Source organism: Aulonocara stuartgranti (assembly GCF_965226115.1).
Source record: "Aulonocara stuartgranti genome assembly, chromosome: 3".
In the NCBI taxonomy this organism is placed as follows: Eukaryota; Metazoa; Chordata; class Actinopteri; order Cichliformes; family Cichlidae; genus Aulonocara; species Aulonocara stuartgranti.
The window spans coordinates 71611869-71631392 of NC_138941.1; the positions used below are offsets into that span (position 1 = coordinate 71611869).

General features: G+C 41.0%; 2 protein-coding genes across 2 annotated transcripts; both read right to left on the reverse strand.

The window, feature by feature from the left end:
- Nucleotides 1–275: 275 nt before the first annotated feature.
- Nucleotides 276–7422, reverse strand: LOC309703777 (C-type lectin domain family 10 member A-like). Its single transcript, XM_082528668.1, has 8 exons — nt 7338–7422; nt 6968–7075; nt 5551–5640; nt 5401–5466; nt 5210–5302; nt 4319–4473; nt 3961–4070; nt 276–1187 (listed from the first exon to the last, which is right to left on the reverse strand). The coding sequence occupies exons 1-8, from the start codon at nt 7393–7395 to the stop codon at nt 1031–1033; spliced, it is 837 nt and encodes a 278-aa protein (XP_082384794.1). The 5' UTR covers nt 7396–7422; the 3' UTR covers nt 276–1030.
- A 1107-nt stretch (nt 7423–8529) lies between these two features.
- On the reverse strand, nt 8530–19393 carry LOC309703597 (C-type lectin domain family 10 member A-like). Its single transcript, XM_082528516.1, has 11 exons — nt 19331–19393; nt 15892–15971; nt 15711–15818; nt 14771–14869; nt 13143–13241; nt 11088–11186; nt 10434–10499; nt 10269–10361; nt 10031–10185; nt 9572–9681; nt 8530–9385 (listed from the first exon to the last, which is right to left on the reverse strand). Exons 2-11 carry the CDS (start codon nt 15953–15955, stop codon nt 9229–9231), a joined length of 1050 nt encoding a protein of 349 aa, XP_082384642.1. The 5' UTR covers nt 15956–15971; nt 19331–19393; the 3' UTR covers nt 8530–9228.
- Between the last annotated feature and the right edge of the window lie 131 nt (nt 19394–19524).

Below are 19524 nucleotides of genomic sequence, written 5' to 3' on the forward strand. Positions count from 1 at the left end.
CTGATTACTACACTGAGATGACCTACATCAACAACTACAAAGAACTAAACTTTCATGGAAAAAAGGACAAACATCTGAAAATACCTGAGTCTGGAGCTGCAAACAGACTAATAGGAAAAGTGACGGATGAACAGATAATCATTAAAATGTTTTTGAGTTGCAGTGGCAATAAAGGTAAAGAAGCAGCAGTGACAGACACAGATTTGTTTTCAATTATTTTAATGTGTGTCATAATGTCTGACTTCAACATGTCAGTCAGCGGTTAGAGATCTTACACTTTCCTCCCTGACACTGTTCAATCAACTGCTGCATCTGTTATCCACCATACTGGAAAAATATAAACAAATGAGGTGTGATTTACAAAATAACATGATCGCAAGGTTCAATGGATGTGATTTGTGTTTTAGAGAAACAATATAAAAGATCAATAGGAGGATTCATTGGATGCCTACATGGAACAAAGTACATCTGACATCTCTTCATGTTCACAGTGAAAGTGAATGCACAGCTACATGTCTACTAAAGAACATTTGGGATGTTTCATTATGTACATTATGTGGCTTCTGTCAACATGAGCCAGAGTCTGATCTTCATTTATTTGGGTTTTCAATGTATTAGGATTATTTTGAAGCTTAAAGCAAATAAACTGAATTCTGGCTACAACTCCAATGTTTCCCCTCTGACAATAATGTAGAACTTTATCATAGTCTGGAAATTTGAGGAAATGTTCTAAGACTGGACCTCTTAAATTTTAAAATTGATTTAAAAAAAAAAAAAGAATAGGCTTTACAATGAGAGATGTAGAGATGGTCTGAAGTGTGTTTGTATAGGATACGTGGACTGTTTCTAAATAGGCTATGTTGCATTTATTAATTCTGGAATATTTTGAAAGAACTCTACATGAAAGAGGAAGTCCACAGAGTGGAATTTCCTGATTGTATTAGAAGTTCTCATTGTTTTTCTACCCAGTGCTTTAATTGGAGAGGTTCCTTTTATTCTGCAGTGGGCGGAGTCAGGCCTGCAGGTGTGTTCAGACTCTCAGGTTGTCTTTCTGACAGATGAAGCGTTCTTTGATGGAGCAGTGCCGGTCGTTCAGGCGTCCATCATTGTGAAGGTGAGCACAGTCTTCATTCCCAGGTCCTAGACCATGATGGGCCCAGTTGTCGGGCTGCCCAGGTTTCCACCGCCTTGAAAAACATGCACAAAGATGTTTATGTGTAATTCCTGTGGAGCACTGACTGATAATAATTCCTCTTTATGCTCTACTGGTCTACTGGTTACCGTTTCTGGACAAACGTTTTAGACTTTGATTTAGGATATGAAACCTCTTGGTTATATGTAGGCATTTAAAACTTTATATTAGGTTTAGGCAATAAAAACAAATTTTGAAAAAACCAAAGTCAGACAAGAGCATACTGAAGCAAACCTGGGCTCCGCTCATCCACCCACTCCCAATCCTCAAACACTTATGCAATCGTGCAGTTAGGTACAGTTATCCCCAAACACACATAAAAGTATGACCAGTATAATGTAAATATAATCGTTAGTGGTGTACCCCTGAGATTATAATAATGTAGATGTGACATGAAGCGCCTGAGGTTTTCTGGGACTTCAGTTCAGTAACGAAATGAAGAGGATGTTTCTTCCTGCCTGGAGGTCTGGACTATGAAGGTCCTAATAATAATCGCTATGTACCACAGGCTGGCTGTAGTTAAACCTTTACTTAAAAAGCCATCCCTAGACCCAGCTGTCTTAGCTAATTATAGGCCAATCTCCAACCTTCCTCTACTCTTCCTTGAAAGAGTAGTTGTCAAACAGCTAACAGATCATCTGCTCATTTGAGGAGTTGCAGTCAGTCCTGCAGAAAGACTTTCAGATGTCCGCAGCGAGAACAGCTGACGAGGAAGGGTTAGTCCTGAAGATGCCGCTTAATGCTGATGTCTGATGATTTTCCATGATTATGGCTCTCTGGACACTTTTCCTTTTGTCCTTTGTGTACTATTTGTGACATACTCTTTGTAGGTGCCTTTAAAAAGACCATGTGAGGTCCTCATAAACATAAATCAGGACATCCTCTCCACTTCATACTCTTTGATAGTTAGTGGAATAAAGCACGTCTTTGTTTCCTTAAGCTCATATTGATTTTTTGAGCAGCCTCTGCAAACACTTGGTGATGATGGGAATGAATACTGCCAGTCTGTTCTATTTAGGCAGTGGTGAGTCTACGTAAAATGTCTATTAAATCTATTCATACTACAATTAGTATTCTTTAAAAATCATTGTCCCGCAATGAATATTGTCACAATCAGGGGTACCGGGAGACTACGTCCTCATTCCAGGTGACTGCTGTCAATCAGCTGTTGATGATGTCAGCCTGTAACCTCTGCTTCAGATCGCTCTCCTAAATGCTCGCTCCATAGCCAACAAATCATTTGCACTGAATGACTTTTTTAGCAGTATTAGTATGGACTTCCTGTTTCTCACAGAATCTTGGCAGCAGGAGAATGAATGTATCCACCTGAATGAGCTCTGTCTGGTCGGCTGTCGCTTCATCTGGACTCCGCGTTTGGACGTGGTGGTGGTCTGGTCACTGTTCACCGAGACAATTTCACTTGCAGGGCTATGGACTCTGAGTTTTTCCCTTCCTTTGAGTCACAACTCCTAAGGTTGGTACAACAGATATATTTAATTGTGTTTTAATTTACCGCCCTCCCGGCCCCGCTGGTGTTTTTATTCAAGATTTTACCGACTTTTTATCTTCCATTATTAAACTGGAGATGGTCTTAATGTTTGGGGATTAAACCTCCACGTGGATGATCTTAGCTGTAGCATGGCCTCTCACTTTCTATCCATTACAGACTCTTTTAATTTTATTCAGCATGTCTCTGGACCCACCCATGTTAAAGGCCACACCTTGGACCTTGTGTTTTCTCTTGGCTTAGACACAACTGTGTTAAGGACGTACAAGTGAGTGACCATTCCTGTGTTACTTTTAGTCTTAGCTTCCCTCTGTACACACCACCTTCTAATTTCATGTTCCATAAATCAGGATGTTGCTTTGGAGTTTTCTAAATTGTTGGACCCTCATGTGATCAGTGGCTGCACTGATGCTGATGTTGCTACACAGTGTTTTAAGAATCACTGCTTGGAGAGTTTAAATTCGATGGCACCTATGAAATCTGTCTTTGCTGCCTCAAAAAGAGCTCATCCATGGATAAATGATGATGTAATGAAGGTTGAAAGAATCTGTAGGAAAGTAGAACGCCTTTGGAAATCAACTAAACTCGAAGTTCACAGGCTCCACCTTAGGGAACTTTGGGTTTCCATATATGAAACCATAAAAACAGCCAGATCAGGAAAATTTTCTCATCTAATCAAGCAAGAGAAATTCCAAATACTGTTTGACTCCATAAACTCTATTGTTTCCCCCGTGGTCCACCAAGTACCTGTGACCTCTATATCTGAGAGTGATGACTTTTTGACACAGGGAAAGCCGTTAATGTAAATAGAAAATGTTGTTGATGCCGTCCTGATATTATTGATTCATGACATTTCATGTTTTTAGAAATTTATTTTATTTCTAAAACTGTTTATAAATGAACAAGAATAACTATTAGAACTATGCCCAATTTTTAAAAAACAAACAAAACAACAACAACAACATGAGCACTGATCAGAAGAAAGCAAAAAAGGTATACTGGGGACAAACCGAGCCAATTCCGCGATGCCTGGTCCTCAAGGAAAATGTATCAATATCTTTTTTGTGACATTTGTTTGGTGGTGCGCTGTGAGTTTTATAATGTGAAATCTGTGCCATGGCTCCAAAAGGTTAGAGAACACTGCCTTATGGAGCACTAAAAGTTCTCTTAGAACTTAGAACAAAAAACACAACGCCTCATTTTCTCGCATGTATACCATTAGCGTTTTTTTGGGTTTTTTTTTTTAAGTGTAACAGCTTACCTCCGGTTCATGATGTAGGGTGTCTGGTTGACCCACTCCCACTGCCCAGTCCTCTCATCAGTCAGACCCACCCAGTGGAAGGAGCCCGCGCTACGCTGGATCACAAAATCCTGTTAAAGGCAGACGGAGAGAAAACTCAAATTTTCAGTTTCAATAAAAAAGGGGGAAAGGGGAGGAGCCTGTATTGATCCTTTGATCAATACAGGCTCCTCCCCTTTTCAGTCACATACATGAGTTATAGTTCGGCTTTTATTGATTAGCTCATCACAAAAGAGCTCCTGTTGAGGTGACAGTGTGTTTAAGATGCATCACAAAGTTGAGCGTCAGTGCAAACAGATGGGAGGGACAGCCAACTCACCCACTCCTCGTCAGTGAGAAGAATGACCAAGTGAGATTCGTGTCCATTACACCAGTCTCTGGCATCGTGCCACGATAATGGCGTGGTACTGAATAAGTAGCAGTTGGTGCCGAAAGAATCCCAATTCAGAGGACAACAGCCGTGTGCTGTCGTGCCTGACAGACGGACAGACAGAGAGTGTCTGGTTTCATGTTTTATAAGAGTCATTTCAAAAATACACTTTTAGATATTGGAGACCTTCTTTAACAGGGGACAGTCCTAGGAGATGTTAGACAGTCGCTGTGAGAACTAGTTTTAGAAAAACATATTTTTAGTCAAGAAATATGATGAGATTAACATCATCCTTTTCAAAAGAGATCAGTGGACGAAAGCACACAATCACATGGTTAAGAAAATTCTAAAATAAAAAACGGCCAAACAAATAATAACAAATAAATATAATAAACAAATGGAACAATTGGAGAGCTTAATACAAATCTTAAATTAGGAAATAACACGATTTAGTTACTAATTTCCTCATAAGACCTCGCTCCCCCCAGAGAGACAAAACCTTTCTGCCTTAGCTTGTTACAGTTTATACAAATAAACATGAATTTTGGTTTTTAGCTTCAAGAACCTGTTTAAACCTTCCAGTAATGCCTGCAGGTGTTTGAAGTTAGTCTGAGCTCATCAGATGCCTCAGACTCAGAGATAAGATGCTTATGGGGGGGACTATTGTGAAGGAAGGAACAACTTTGCAAAACCTAGAAAGCAAAATGTACGTCTATGCCGATGACACTGCCATTCATACACAGGTTTCTTCTCTAGTAAAGGTGTTGCACAAGCTTGAAACTATGAGAACAACCTTGTTAAATGACACAGAGGGAACAGGATTAGACAGGAGCTGTGTACCGTTGTTGACCAAGCGTTCTAAGGAACATTTTAGTTCAGCGACCGTCCTGCGGAGAGCGTCCAGAGCTGAGAGCTGCCTCAGTGCCTCTGATACTGAGGAATTGCACACACAAAGCACAGGTATGCACAGTGTTAATAAAAGTACTTTTTGGTGTTTATGGATATGAAATGTTGCTTTGCAGAGTTTCCACCTGATGCCAGCTGGTCCTTGCTGTTCTCCAGAGCAAACTTCATTGACAAAACTTCTTTTGCTGTATCTATTGCAGAAAAACAGGAAATTACAGAGTGTTAAGTAGAAAGGACAGCAATTGAGTAACGCAGTATGAGTACATCTGAGCTACCTTTGGTGAGCTGCTGTGTGTCCCTCAGTGATTCAGTCAGATTAGAAACACTTTTCTCTGCAGACCACAACCGGTTCCATGTCGATGTGTCTGTAAACACACAGACATAAAAAATTTTTTTGTAAATAAATGATTAGTTTCCTCAAATCATTACCAACAAGAAGTACTTCATATTTTTTCTCCTGGATACTGGCATTTATATATGTATCTCTCTCTCTCTCTCTCTCTCTCTCTCTCTCTCTCTCTCTCTATATATATATATATATATATATATATATATATATATATATATATATATATATATATATATATATATAGAGAGAGAGAGAGAGAGAGAGAGGAAACAGTAGGAGCTGTGTGAAACTAAAGGCAGTGGATCCCTCAGCAGCTGGATCACAAAGAGCACAGTCACAATAACTGTGCTCTTTTTTGCATTGAATACCTCTGCAGGTTTTGCATTGCAGAGGTATTCAAGTATAAAAACAATAATAAACACAATGTTCTGGTTCTATAACATTTTTATATCATTACTTTATTATGGATTAGGTGCAAGAGTTTAAATGTTGATAATTAAATAATAGTTTGACTCAATAGCAGGTTGTGCCTTGTTCTCAGATGGACAGAAAGTGGACAGTGATAGATGAGATGAGGAGATGAAGGAGGAAGAGAGGCAAAGATGATTCACAAGCAGAGTCTAATTTATTTCTCACAGTTTTGTTGCCTTATGGTTCTGAGTGCTGTCATCAATCTTTGCACTTTGCATTATTTCATAACACTTGTTTAATCAGCTACCATCTCTCCTATGGACGTTCTAATGTCTACAGTCTCAGATCAGGAGCAGCAGCAAACCCTCAACAGCAACACTGTACCCATCAGGTAAACATAGGCTATGCCTTGTCCCCACCTGATGACAGTGACATAGTATGATGTGATTCAATATTAGTTTGTTGATGAATGTGGGTTGTTGTTATTCATGCTGATTTTTTAACTTTGAGCATTCGCCCTTTTAAACATCTCTGCTCATCCCTGCAACAGTCAGGAGGAAAGTGTCAACTAGCTGAGAACAAAGTTCCTGAGAGAGAAAGTTTCCAGTCTTTTGGTTGATTAAGGTAGACAATACACAGAAAAGAGTTTCATGAAAGAAACAAGAAAATGCTGGTTTGGGGTCAGTCACTGCCCACAAACTAATGTATGTTTTACACCTTCAGAGCAACAGCCTGAGCATAATTTCACTATATTGTGGCTGAAGTGAAGCCAGACACCTCTAAAGTCAATATCTCCTAAAGTGGGCAGCTCACACTTGGAAAAACCCAAAAGGATAAACAGCACTGCAGGCCAGACAGGAAAATCTACACACTTGTGTTTTAGGTGTCTATTTTAATGAATAGTGACCCTATTGTGTCCTGAGTGTACTCACTGCTGGCTCCCAGAGCTATGATCAGAATGACGAGGAGAGTAGCCGTCAGAGCAGGAAAGAGCCATCGTCTGTACCTGGAGAACCTGGAGAAATCGACAGTACGAGGCTCTGCGGACAAATAGGACATGAGTTTTTCATTTTACAGAATGCACAGACAGGTGGACGCACAGACAGGTGAATGCACAGACAGGTGGACACACAGACAGGTGAATGCACAGACAGGTGGACACACAGACAGGTGGACACACAGACAGGTGGACACACAGACAGGTGAATGCACAGACAGGTGGACACACAGACAGGTGAATGCACAGACAGGTGGACGCACAGACAGGTGGACGCACAGACAGGTGGACACACAGACAGACACCTTTGTTCCAGAAATTGCTCATTCCTTCGTCCACATTGTCATGGTATTCAGTTGTCATGGCGATTCTGGTCTCTGGGTCTGTCTCTGTGTGAAATGGCGTGCGTCTGACTTCGTCTTCATCCAGTCCCCAATGAACAAACAGGCGAACTGTCCAAACACAGAGCCTCAGGTCATTGGCCACGAGCTGCACTTTGCACTGGAAAACACCACCTGTGTGTGTGTGTTTGTGGGTCCTGCAGGAGCCATACAGGACCCAGTGCAGCAGGTAGAGAGAGCAGTGGAGAAGATCGTGGGTACTTCTCTTCCCTCCGTCCAGAACATCTGTAACGGCACAGTGACCCGTGGAAATGGGATGGACTCAAGTGCAGATGCAAAACCAGAGGCTTGAAGTGCGGTGCACCAAAAGAATTTTTATTCACAACGCTTGTTAGCAACTGAAGACTATTATTTAGAAGAAACATAAACTATACGTCTGAGGAAGAGGAGACTAAGACTGTAGTTAAATTAAGACAAATTCACTGTGACGACTGGGTGCAGAGACTGGTCGGGGGAAACTATGGCTAGCCAGGGCACTGAAACAGAGGAGAGGACAATCAGTGGGACCCAAAAGAGAGTTGCGAGTTAATCCAAGAGTAATTTCCTTGAGCTGCCTTATGTGCTTGCAGGTGGAGATTGCTTGGAGGGGGAAGGCAGAGGTCCAGGTGAGTACGGAGTGCAAAACCAGAAAGTCCTCTGCATTACAAGTGAAATGCATTACAAGTCTGAACCCCCCCAGACATACAAAATTCTGAACCACCACCATTGCTATTTCACTGACCGTCCCACGCCTACTTTCGCACAAACTTGCCACAATCGCTATGATTGTGTTGGACACTGCTGTTTATATAATTGTTCAGTATTGTATTGTTTTGTATACTTTTATTTTATTTTATTTTATTTTCATCTTTATATTGTTTGAGTGTATACTGAGGGCCATGGGAGCATTGCAATTTTAAATTCCTGTGTATGATCTGTAGATATGGTCTTTGACAATAAAGCTGACTTTGACTTTTTGAAGAAGCGACGGCTCAACAGAAGCAACAAAAAGACAATGAAAAAGATTTCACAGATAATCATTCAAATATTTTCTGAGTGGCGGTGGCAATGAAGATAAAGAAGCAGTGACAGACACAGATTTGTTCTCATTTTTATTGTATGTCATGACTTCTCACTGCAACACATCTTAGAGACCCTGACACGTTTCAATCAATTGCACCTGTTACCCATCATACTAGAAAAATATAAACAAATGAGGTGTGATTTACAAAATATCATGATCGCAAGGTTCAATGAATGTCATTTGTGTTTTAGAGAAACAATATAAAAGATCAATAGGAGGATTCATTGGATGCCTGTATGGAACAAAGTACATCTGACATCTCTTCATGTTCACAGTGAAAGTGAATGCACAGCTACATGTCTGCTAAAGAACATTTGGGATGTTTCATTATGTACATTATGTGGCTTTTGTCAACATGAGCCAGAGTCTGATCTTCATTTATTTGGGTTTTCAAGGTATTAGGATTATTTTGAAGCTTAAAGCAAATAAACTGAATTCTGGCTACAACTCCAATGTTTCCCCTCTGACAATAATGTAGAACTTTATCATAGTCTGGAAATTTGAGGAAATGTTCTAAGACTGGACCTCTTAAATTTTAAAATTGATTTAAAAAAAAAAAGAATAGGCTTTACAATGAGAGATGTAGAGATGGTCTGAAGTGTGTTTGTATAGGATACGTGGACTGTTTCTAAATAGGCTATGTTGTATTTATTAATTGTTTTTCTATCCAGTGCTTTAATTGGAGAGGTTCCTTATAATCTGAAGTGGGCAGAGTCAGGCCTGCAGGTGTGTTCAGACTCTCAGGTTGTCTTTCTGACAGATGAAGCGTTCTTTGATGGAGCAGTGCTGGTCGTTCAGGCGTCCATCCTTGTGAAGGTGAGCACAGTCTTCATTCCCAGGCCCATGACCATGATGGGCCCAGTTGTCGGGCTGCCCAGGTTTCCACCGCCTTGAAACACACACACACACACACACACACACACACACACACACACACACACACACACACACACACACACACACACAGGTAAGGTAGGTAATATATATTAGGTAATATAACAAATCTTGATAAAAACCAAAACATTTTGAAACTAGTGCGTGTTTTGCTTTGAGACAAGAGTGGACTGAGACAGACCTGCGCTCCACAGTGTACAGTGTCTGATCCACCCACTCCCAACTCCCAGTTCTCCAGTCAGACAAACCGACCCAGAAATACTGAGGGATTGTTTGATTGATCACAAAGTCCTAAACAAAAAGAAAGAATGCTGTTGAAGAAAATCACTCAGGATGATTTATAGCTTGGTCAGCAGGTCTCATCCTCAGGGCAGCATGAGTGTGTGTAAAGCAAAGGGTGTATAGTAAATAAAGTTTGTAGTTCTTAACTTTTGCTTTGGGGCAACTGTTGAGTAGATTTTTAGTAAAGCAATAAAGAAACGTGTGATAGTATTTTACAAGAAGGTTAAATATGTGAGTCCCCTTCATCTTTTTCTGCTGAATATGCTTCTCTAATCAGAGGTGAACCATCTTCACCAACCTAAACAGAAGTCTGCATTTCTTTAACTCAGGCACTTAAAACTACCACGAACTGTCTTACCCACTGCTTGTCAGTGTGGAGAATGATCAAATGGGCTTGCTGTGTTTCACACCAGTCTCTGGACTCGTTCCAGGACTGAGACTCACTGCTGAAGAAGTAACAGCTGGACTCAAACCCAGTCCAACCCACAGGACAACAGTCTCCTGCATCTGAACCTGATTGATACAGACAGATACACAGATGTGGGCAGTGTGCAGATGTGCATTTTCCTGATATGGCCAAATATGAGTGAACGTACTGTTGTTGAGGATGAGTTTGATGGTACATTTGATGGCAGCAACACTCTTACTGAGAGAGTCGATGACCGACAACTTCTTCAGGGTCTTGGTCACTGAACACAAACACCAGTTAGTGACGTATGAAGTTATCACCAGCAGAAGAAAGTGCAGTAATACAGACAGACCTGAGGTCAGCTGATCCTTGTTGTTGCCAACAGCAAGCTTTAGCTGATGAAGGTCATTAGCCATTTCTGTAAACAAAAGCATTTAGCATGTTAGCACTTTAGCAGCATGGATACTGGAATGAAAATTGAAATTGCGACATGTAAAACAATGCAAATTAACTGGAGCCACGAAAAAATTGAAGAAACAACTTCTATAACTTCATGTCCAAACACCAATCTACAGCTGACATACACCACTGCCATATTCTTTGTAATATGGTATGTTTTTATGTACCAAAAGGTGGTCCAGTAGAAGTGATTATAAATGTTTTATAACACAGTAAGTCAATATATTCATAATTTAACTAGGTGCGTTATTAAGAGCACATTAATCATATTGATAAATCCTCATTGATAAAAATAAATAAATAAATAAAATTAACAGCCCCAGAGTGGTGAAAGTTCTTCTTTAAAATAATGACAAAAAGTAGCTTAAACTTATGATGGATGAATTGCACAACTTAGTCTTTTACATAATTTGAGGCGTTTGTCCCCTGAAAACTGTTGTCCAATTACTCACCATTGAATTTTGTTTTTTTCCTTTGTTTTCTTTTCCCTTTTTTCCACAGCAAATGAAGGAATACTAATGTGAAGTTTAACTAATAGGTGTGTTACCTTCAGTATGCCGCAGTGAGTCGCTCAGTAATTGGGTGGCGTCAGTCAGGCTGGAAACTCTCTGCTCCACAGATAATAGACGATTAGATGTGTCTGTGTCTGAACAAGCAGAAAGTAGAAAATACATTTTAAAACCCCCATTAAGTTTAACCTCACAGATCTGGTCTGTGAACCAGTTTGTGTAATTCTGGTTTAACTTATATTCTTTGGTTTATTGTTTTTCATGTTTTTGGCTCTCCTTTGCTTTTAGGTGCTAGTTTCTAGTTGCCTTCCCCGTGTTCCACATTTAGTTACTTTGTCTCCGTGTTTCATGTTCCCTCTGTTCCGCTGGTCAGTCATGTCTCCATGGCTGTATCCCAATTCAGGGTCTGCAGCCTTAAAGGCCGCATTTCAAGGCCGATTACGTCACAGCGGCGCGCCGAAGGCTGTCCCAATTCGAAGGCTGCTCGAAATGCGACCCTGAAATGCGTCCTTCATTTCCCTGAATTTTAAGGCTGTGGCAGTGTAGACTTCGTGGCCCAACATATCCCAGAATGCATAGCGTGGCGGTGGGTGTGGATAATTTTGCCGAAAAAAAACGATGAGGTGTCATGATCTGCGGAGGCAGACCGCGCGGAAATGTGTGTGGTGGACCCAGGTGCGAACACAAGCGAAGATACAGGAGTGGATTAAACAAAAGCGAGCCTTTTATTATGACTGATGAAAAGGAACAAACCAGAGTGAGGGCAGCATAAGAGTATAACTCAACAGAAACCTAAACTGGATATAAACTATGGAAAGGCTATGGCTGGAGATACGGAACACAGGGGGTGGGAACACAGACGACGCGACACAGACTGTATGAAACACAGAGACTAAATACACATGAGGGATGATCAGGGGAAGTGGCCACACATGGGAACACAGCTGACACACATGAACCTAACGACAGGACAGGAGGAGTGAAACTGAATACACTGACAGTGAATACAGGCTTTCAAAGTAAAACAGGAAACATGCAGATTAGACATGACACATGACCCGGGGAGACGTAGTACAGGGGAGATGACATAACTGACAGCATGACCTTGACAATACAAGACACACAGACATAAACACACGAAGGGCAAGGGAGACTTAATATATACAACTGGCTGGACTACCTAGTGAACCTAAACAAACCATAAACGATAATCATCAAAATTAGGTTAAACACAAAACACTGGGTCGCACGACCCAGGACCATGACATGAGGGGCGCCTGAAGAGTAAACTTTTAAAAGTACTGAATATTATGTCACTTATTTATGTGCAAATGTTTAATAACGAAGAACATTAAAACATTACTGTTGGCCACATGTCGGCAAAGTTATGTGACATTAGTGACGTTTGTACTAACTTGGTTTTAAAGCCTTTGCTTTAAAATATACACCGTTCAATAGCTGAGCTTAATCTTACAGAGAATGATCAAAGCTCATGTAGAAAGAAACAAACAAATGAACAAAAGATTTTCTCCTTCATTTCTGTCAAACAAAGCTGTATGACACGTTTCCAGCTGTTAGTATCATGGTTGCTAGGCAACCTGGGCAGCGCAACGGAGGCTAGACCGTCCCATTTCACAAGCCTCGCACTTCCGGCCTTAGCGGTCTTTAAGTACGCGGCCCTTGAGGATCGTTGAGACTGCGTACTTTAAGGCTGCAGAACCTGAATTGGGATACAGCCCATGTCACAGTGTTAAGTTTGAGTCTTTGTGAAGGTCTCATGTTTCCTGTTTTACTTTGAAAATTTCAGTTCATTCAGTTTTGCTTCCTTCCCATCTCATTATCTCAGATTAGTCCCAGCTGTGTTTCCCTCCTGTTTCGTGTTCCCTCGTTGGTCCCTTGTGTATTTAAGCCCTGTGTTTCCCTCTGTCTGTTGTTGTGTGCTGCAACCACCCAAAGTGCTGCAAGTTTCTCTGGTTTATCTGGTTTCTATCATTCTTAGTTCAGTGCTCCTCATTTCCTAGTGTTACTAGTTTTATGTTTTCATGTGTTGTCAAATTTGCTCTGATCATACATACATACATACATGTTGTTACCTTGAATATGCTTCAGTGAGTCATTCAGTAATTGGATGACATCAATCAGGTTGAAAACTCTCTGCTCCACAAACGATAGACGATTTGACGTGTTTACGTCTGAACAAAAACAAACAAACAAATAAAAAAAAACCATCGTGTTCAACCCTGCAAAGTCTGAACCGTGAAATAAAAACTGACAGAAAATGATTTTAAAAGTGGAATAGGTCTGTGAAGGTTCTCAGTCATCCAGGTCAGCGTAGTCAAAGGAGCTTGCAAAGAAAAGCGTCTGGACTTCTTTAAGTTGCTTGAAGACGTTTCACCTCTCATCCGAGAAGCTTCTTCAGTTCTAAGGTCACCCTTTGGAACATAAACTTGGAGTAATTAGGACCCTACACCACCGGGCAGAACATGTTCCCTCTAAGCCTGAAGGAAAAAAGAAGGAACACACACATGTAAAGGAAGCACTCAAAACGTGCGGCTATCCTAAATGGGCGTTCTTAAAGTCAGCTAAGAGGCACAGAAAAGAAGACCAGACACCAGCGAGGAAGGATAAGAAAGAAAGACGCAACAACATTGTCATCCCCTATGTAGCCGGTGTATCAGAGAAACTCAGGAGAGTTTTCTCCAAGCATGACATCCCGGTGCATTTCAGACCCAGCAACACACTCAGACAGAAACTGGTTCACCCGAAAGACAAAACGCCAAAACACAAACGTAACAATGTGGTGTATGCTGTACAGTGCAGTGAGGAATGCCCAGACCTCTACATTGGAGAGACCAAACAGCCACTTCACAAGCGCATGGCACAACACAGAAGAGCCACCTCCACAGGACAAGACTCAGCAGTCCATCTGCATCTTAAGGATAAAGGACACTCTTTCGAGGATGCCAATGTTCACATTTTGGACAGAGAGGACAGATGGTTTGAAAGAGGAGTGAAAGAAGCCATCTATGTCCACTGTGAGCGACCATCTTTGAACAGAGGCGGGGGTTTACGACACCAACTCTCTGCCATCTATAATCAAGTTTTGAGTTCCCTTCCCAGACGCCTTAACGCCCACTCACATCCTGGGCCATCTGACCTCAGGAATTCGCATGATAAGGTGGGGCCAGGTTTCACAATGAACACACCCGAAACTCTAGCTGATTGGGACCCACGCCCAGTTTCACACCTTGGGTCAGGCGATTAGAGGATCATCAGGGGGTCCTTTTGTCCCTCTGTGGGGGGAAATTCCCACTAGGTTTATATCTGGGACTCTCCACCATTTGACCTTAGAACTGAAGAAGCTTCTCGGATGAGAGGTGAAACGTCTTCAAGTAACTTAAAGAAGTCCAGACGCTTTTCTTTGCAAGCTCCTTTGACTAAAAGTGGAATACTTATTGAACATTCTGAAAAATCCATACCTCTGTATCAACATGATAGAGGGGCATGAAAGGGTTAAGACATTTACTACCATCAAATGATGTCTTTTGTATTTACTGCTATGAAGTGAACCCTGGGCCTCACAGCTCCGCAGAAAACTATTGCCAACATTTAACATAAAACAAATATTTGTGTGGGCTATGTGCTCAGAATCACTAGGGAGCCATCAGAGCAGGAGGGTAACCTACTTTTAATATTTTATCATAGCTAATAGGTGTGTTACCTTGAACCTGAGGCACTGAGGAATGCAGCGACTGGAAGACGTCCTTCTGGTTGGAAAGTCTCTGCTCCAAAGACCACAGGTGTTTTGACACCTTTATGTCTGAACAAGCAGACAACAAAAACACAAAGAAATTTAACAGAGTGCGCATAACATAATATGTTAACATAACACATAACACACAACATAACATAACACAACATAACATGTACTCACCCAAAATGCTGGAAAATTTTGTTACTGAAAAACAATTTTAACATTAAGGGAAAAAAAATCTCAAAGTACTAAAAAGGTAATGTTTTTTTTTTTTTTTTTTTTGCTCTATCAAGAAAAGTTATAAATATAAATGTCAAGTAAAATCTAAATGCACAACAATAATATACAAAAAATAATAAATAAATAAAATAAAATAAAGTAAATGTGTTCAATATAACACAACACAATAAAGTGGAATGAAAATAAATGACAATATAACTGATAATTGCAGCCCTAAACTGCAAACGTGGAAAACAGTTTTAACCATCATCACTTATTGGCTGTCATGTTGGACCAAATTTTTCTTCAAGTCTTCTACAAGATAAAGTCTGAGAGTTAGCTTTAGCTAAGTATTACTGTGACTACATTTCTGTTAGCTTTATGTGCAGTCACAGTGGTCTGTTTTTTCATTTCTAGCAGCTGTAAACCAAACGTATAGTATATTATTGTGTTATTATTAGATTTGGAAAATAAGTCTGAATCTTGCAGGACTTTTCATGTTGTAACTATTTGCACCAGCATGCTGAAGTGCGCTTCAGAGGTCCGTGTTTTCTGTCATTAGGCATCAAAGCCACAAACCACATGATACATGACTGTTTGTGAAGCTCACAAAAGTTGGGCCTTACTAGTGACCCAAAAGCAGTAGTCCCCACATATGGCATTAACAAGAATACACATGCATACTTACTGCTAGCTCCCAGGATTATGATCACAGTCAACAGGATCACGGCTGTCACAGCAGGAAATAACCAGCGTCTGAACCTAGAGACAGCCAACCGGGGGGTGGGTGGAGTCTCTGACAGACAAATATAATTTCATAAATCAGAAGTCAAAACAAAGACATTACCAACTCAGACACAAGCAGTTACCACTGATCCAGAGCGTACTACCATCCTGGTCCTTCACATAATGGTATTGGTCCATTGTTGTCATCTGCTTGCTGTTTTTACTGGATAATAAAACCATGATAACACTGAGTGAGTAAGTAACCAACAACTTCCACATTCAGCTGCTTTTTATCAGCAACATGCTCAGTTTTAATTATGATAATATGAAAATATAATTTAAAAAAGGAAGAAAAAAAAGGAAAAAGGTGGTTAAAAAAAACACGAGTCAGAGTTGAATCCACTTTGAGGGTGTGGAAGATAAAAGTCAGGATGACTTCATTAAATATGGTATGAAGTTATCTGTTGCCATCTGTATTATATACATTTGTTATTACGACTATGATACTGCTTCCAAGAAGAGTCAGCTATAGAACAAAACAGATTGAGCCTTTAGAACAGGGGTGGCCAACCAGTCAGAGACCAAGAGCCACTTTTTTTTTACTGTGTTACCGCAAAGAGCCACATCATACGCATGGGCACACATGAACATCACCCATCCTTTCCTGCCTCTCTCTCTCTCTCTCTCTCTCTCTCTCACACACACACACACACACACACACACACACACACACACACACACCAACATGATAATGACAGAAATGGACTCCTACAGTACTAAAACCACAGGCCAGTCATTTTCAACAATGAACATTGTGTGCACTGTCTCACACACACAAACTCTCAGTTCAACCTGTGGCCTTTTCAGTTGTAGATCATGGAACCAGGTCACGAAGCTTTCGTGCAAATTTTCAATCAGCGCTGCATATCTGGCTCTTTGCTTACTCAGGGCAGCGCTGGCGACTTGCCCGCTGGCTTTTAGCAGAGTGGGAAAATGCGTTAAATCTCCCTTTTGAATATGTGTCTTGAACAGCTTCGGTTTGTTGACAAACGCAAACACACTTTGCACCAGGTCAGGCAGCATTTTTAACTTATCCTGCAGGGTCAGGTTCAGTCTGTCCAAGTGACACAGCATGTCGACCAAAAAGGCCAGATCCATAATCCACTTGAGGTCCGAGCGCTCGGGATAGTCCTTGTCCTTCTTTTCCATAAACAGTTTCACGGCATCCAAAAGCTCAAAGAAGCGAGAGAGTACCTGGCCTTTTGACAGCCACCTCACAGTGCAGTGCAGCGGCAGGTCACCTGGAAGCCCTTGGTCCAGCTCAGCGATGAGATTCTTGAATTGCCTGTGGTTAAGCGCATATGTGCAGATATAATTGACGATTTCCATCACAGGCTTCATGACAATACAATGATTGAGACACGAGTTGCTCCATGTGGATGATGCAGTGGAAATTCCAAAAGTCAGGAATAGTTTGGTCAGCTTTGCACAGCCCCACAAGCCCGTTCACAGATCCCATCATGGCTGGTGCTCCATCCGTGGCTATTGCAGTTAATTTTGTTATGGGCAGATTTGCTTTTTCAAATGCAGCCATCATGGTTTCTTTCACATCTATGCCACGGGTTCTGTCTTTTAATGGCACAATATCCAGGAGTTCTTCTTTGATCACACAATCGTTTGACACAGACCGTGCAAATATTGCCAACTGAGGCTTGTCTTGTATATCACAACTCTCATCCAATGCGACACTAAAATACTCACATGCTTGAAGGTCAGAGTGCAACTGTGATTCAATAGCCGTGTTAATGTCCGATATTCTGTGTTCAACAGTGTGGCGGGACAGTTGGACGTCTGATACCATGCGTTTTAATTTGTCGTTTTCAGGAGACAAGATTTCAAAAACGTCACTGAGGCATATTTAACGAACTCCCCTTCATTGTGTGGCTTTTTAGCCTGTGCAATGTTCCAAGCCAGCTGATAGGATGCGAGCGTTATGGTCTCTGACCGCTTCGTAAATTTTTGGAAAAACTGTATCTGCTTTTCAAAGTGGCCAACTCGTGCTTGCGAAGTTCAGTCCCTTTTGGAAATTCCTGGTCGATGTTAGCATGGAGTGAGCTGAAGTGGGTTTTAATGTCTTGATGCATGCTCAATCATCCAGTTTAAGTTAATCTCCAAAGGTTGATTCTGTTCATCTGGACGTTTTCAGTGCATAAATGTTTCGTCACTCATCCAAGTGACTTCTGTCTCAGCTGACTGCAGGTTTCCCCAACCTTTCACCCAGTTTCTCTAGAAGATCTATCAGAAATACTGACCCAAATGAAACCCTCAGTGAGTCCAGTTCATGTCCTACCTACTTCATTGGAGATGCTTAGAGATGCTTGTCCATGTCCTCATCTCCTCTCATACTGTAACACAGTCTTTTCTTGTCTGTCTAAGGCAGGGGTAGGCAATCTCAGTCCACGAGGGCCGGTGTCCCTGCAGGTTTTAGATCTCACCTTGGGTCAACACACCTGAATCACATGATTAGTTCGTTACCAGGCCTCTAGAGAACTTCAGGACCTGTTGAGAAGCTGATTTAGCCATTTCAATCAGCTGTGTTGGTTCGAGGACACATCTAAAACCTGCAGGGACACCGGCCCTCGTGGACTGAGATTGCCCACCCCTGGTCTAAGGCTTGCACTGGCTTCCGGTTGAGTATAGATATCAGTTTAAAATCCTTACTCTTACATTCATGTCCCTACTTGGTGAGGCCCCCACTTATGTCACTGAGCTTCTCCAACCGTACTCTCCAAACCAAATCCTTAGATCCACTGATAAGGGTCTTCCAACCATTCCATGGACCCGTTTGAAAACCAAGAGGGATCGCGATTTTAAAACCTTGGCTCCAATATTGTGGAACAGTTTACCTCCCCTTTACCTACGCACCATCAACTCTGTAGCTTCTTTTAAAAAAAAAACAGCTAAAAACACATCTGTTTAGACAGGCATTTAGGTAATATTCATGTGTAGTATACTGTTTTATTGGCTATGCTATTATACCCTCTTTATAGTGTTTTATTGTTTCGTTTGATATGCTTTTATTACCATGTGAAGCACTTTGAAATAACTTCCTGTTTTAAAAAGTGCTATGTAAATACATTTTACTTACTTTCTTATAGACGTTTGCATAATGACTAAAACCAGCACCACTGAAGGAACAATGGGCTGGGAGGTCAGTTGCTTAATCATAATTATGCAAATTGTCATGACCATTGATCAACAACCACTGATCAGTCACTTGGATGAGTGACAAAACGTTTCTCCCACTGAAAACGTTACATCCAGATGAACAGAATCAACTTCTGGAGAGAATTTAAATGTGTTTATTGCAGCCTTGCAAATTTTACAAATTTTATCTCATAATTATGTAGTTACGAAGAAACAAAATTGCATGGGAAAAGACAAAAAACTAAAAAGAATCAAATTCTAACACAATGTGTGTTAAAAATATTAATATTTTCTGTCCTTTACTTTAAGGATAGAAAATAGTCATCCTGTGAGGGTAAAATTTGGACATTATAAGAAATAGAAGGGGTTTCTCACCTCTTTTTTCTGTAGATTGACCAGAGAAGAAGAATATGCCGTCTGTTTCCCCTGATGGTAAAATATATATGGTCTCCTCTGTCCCACCCATGAAATACAGAACTGAGTTTGAATGCCCAGTTATCTTTTTTTTAAGTGAATCTGGCTCCGTGCCACCAATAACATCAGCTCTCTGCTGCACGTGCTATTTTTTC

Excerpts from the sequence above, each read along its gene's own strand:
- LOC309703597 (XM_082528516.1), bottom strand. The coding sequence starts at position 15,955 with ATGACAACAATGGACCAATACCATTATGTGAAGGACCAGGATGGTAGT. Across the intron at positions 13,242-14,770 it reads CTCAGTGCCTCAGGTTCAAG|ACGTAAACACGTCAAATCGT; the intron begins GTAACACACCTA and ends GTTTTTGTTCAG. Across the intron at positions 11,187-13,142 it reads CTCACTGAAGCATATTCAAG|ACACAGACACATCTAATCGT; the intron begins GTAACAACATGT and ends CTGCTTGTTCAG.
- LOC309703777 (XM_082528668.1), bottom strand. The coding sequence starts at position 7,395 with ATGACAACTGAATACCATGACAATGTGGACGAAGGAATGAGCAATTTC. Across the intron at positions 7,076-7,337 it reads GAGCAATTTCTGGAACAAAG|AGCCTCGTACTGTCGATTTC; the intron begins GTGTCTGTCTGT and ends ATTTGTCCGCAG. Across the intron at positions 4,474-5,209 it reads AGAACGCTTGGTCAACAACG|GCACGACAGCACACGGCTGT; the intron begins GTACACAGCTCC and ends TCCGTCTGTCAG.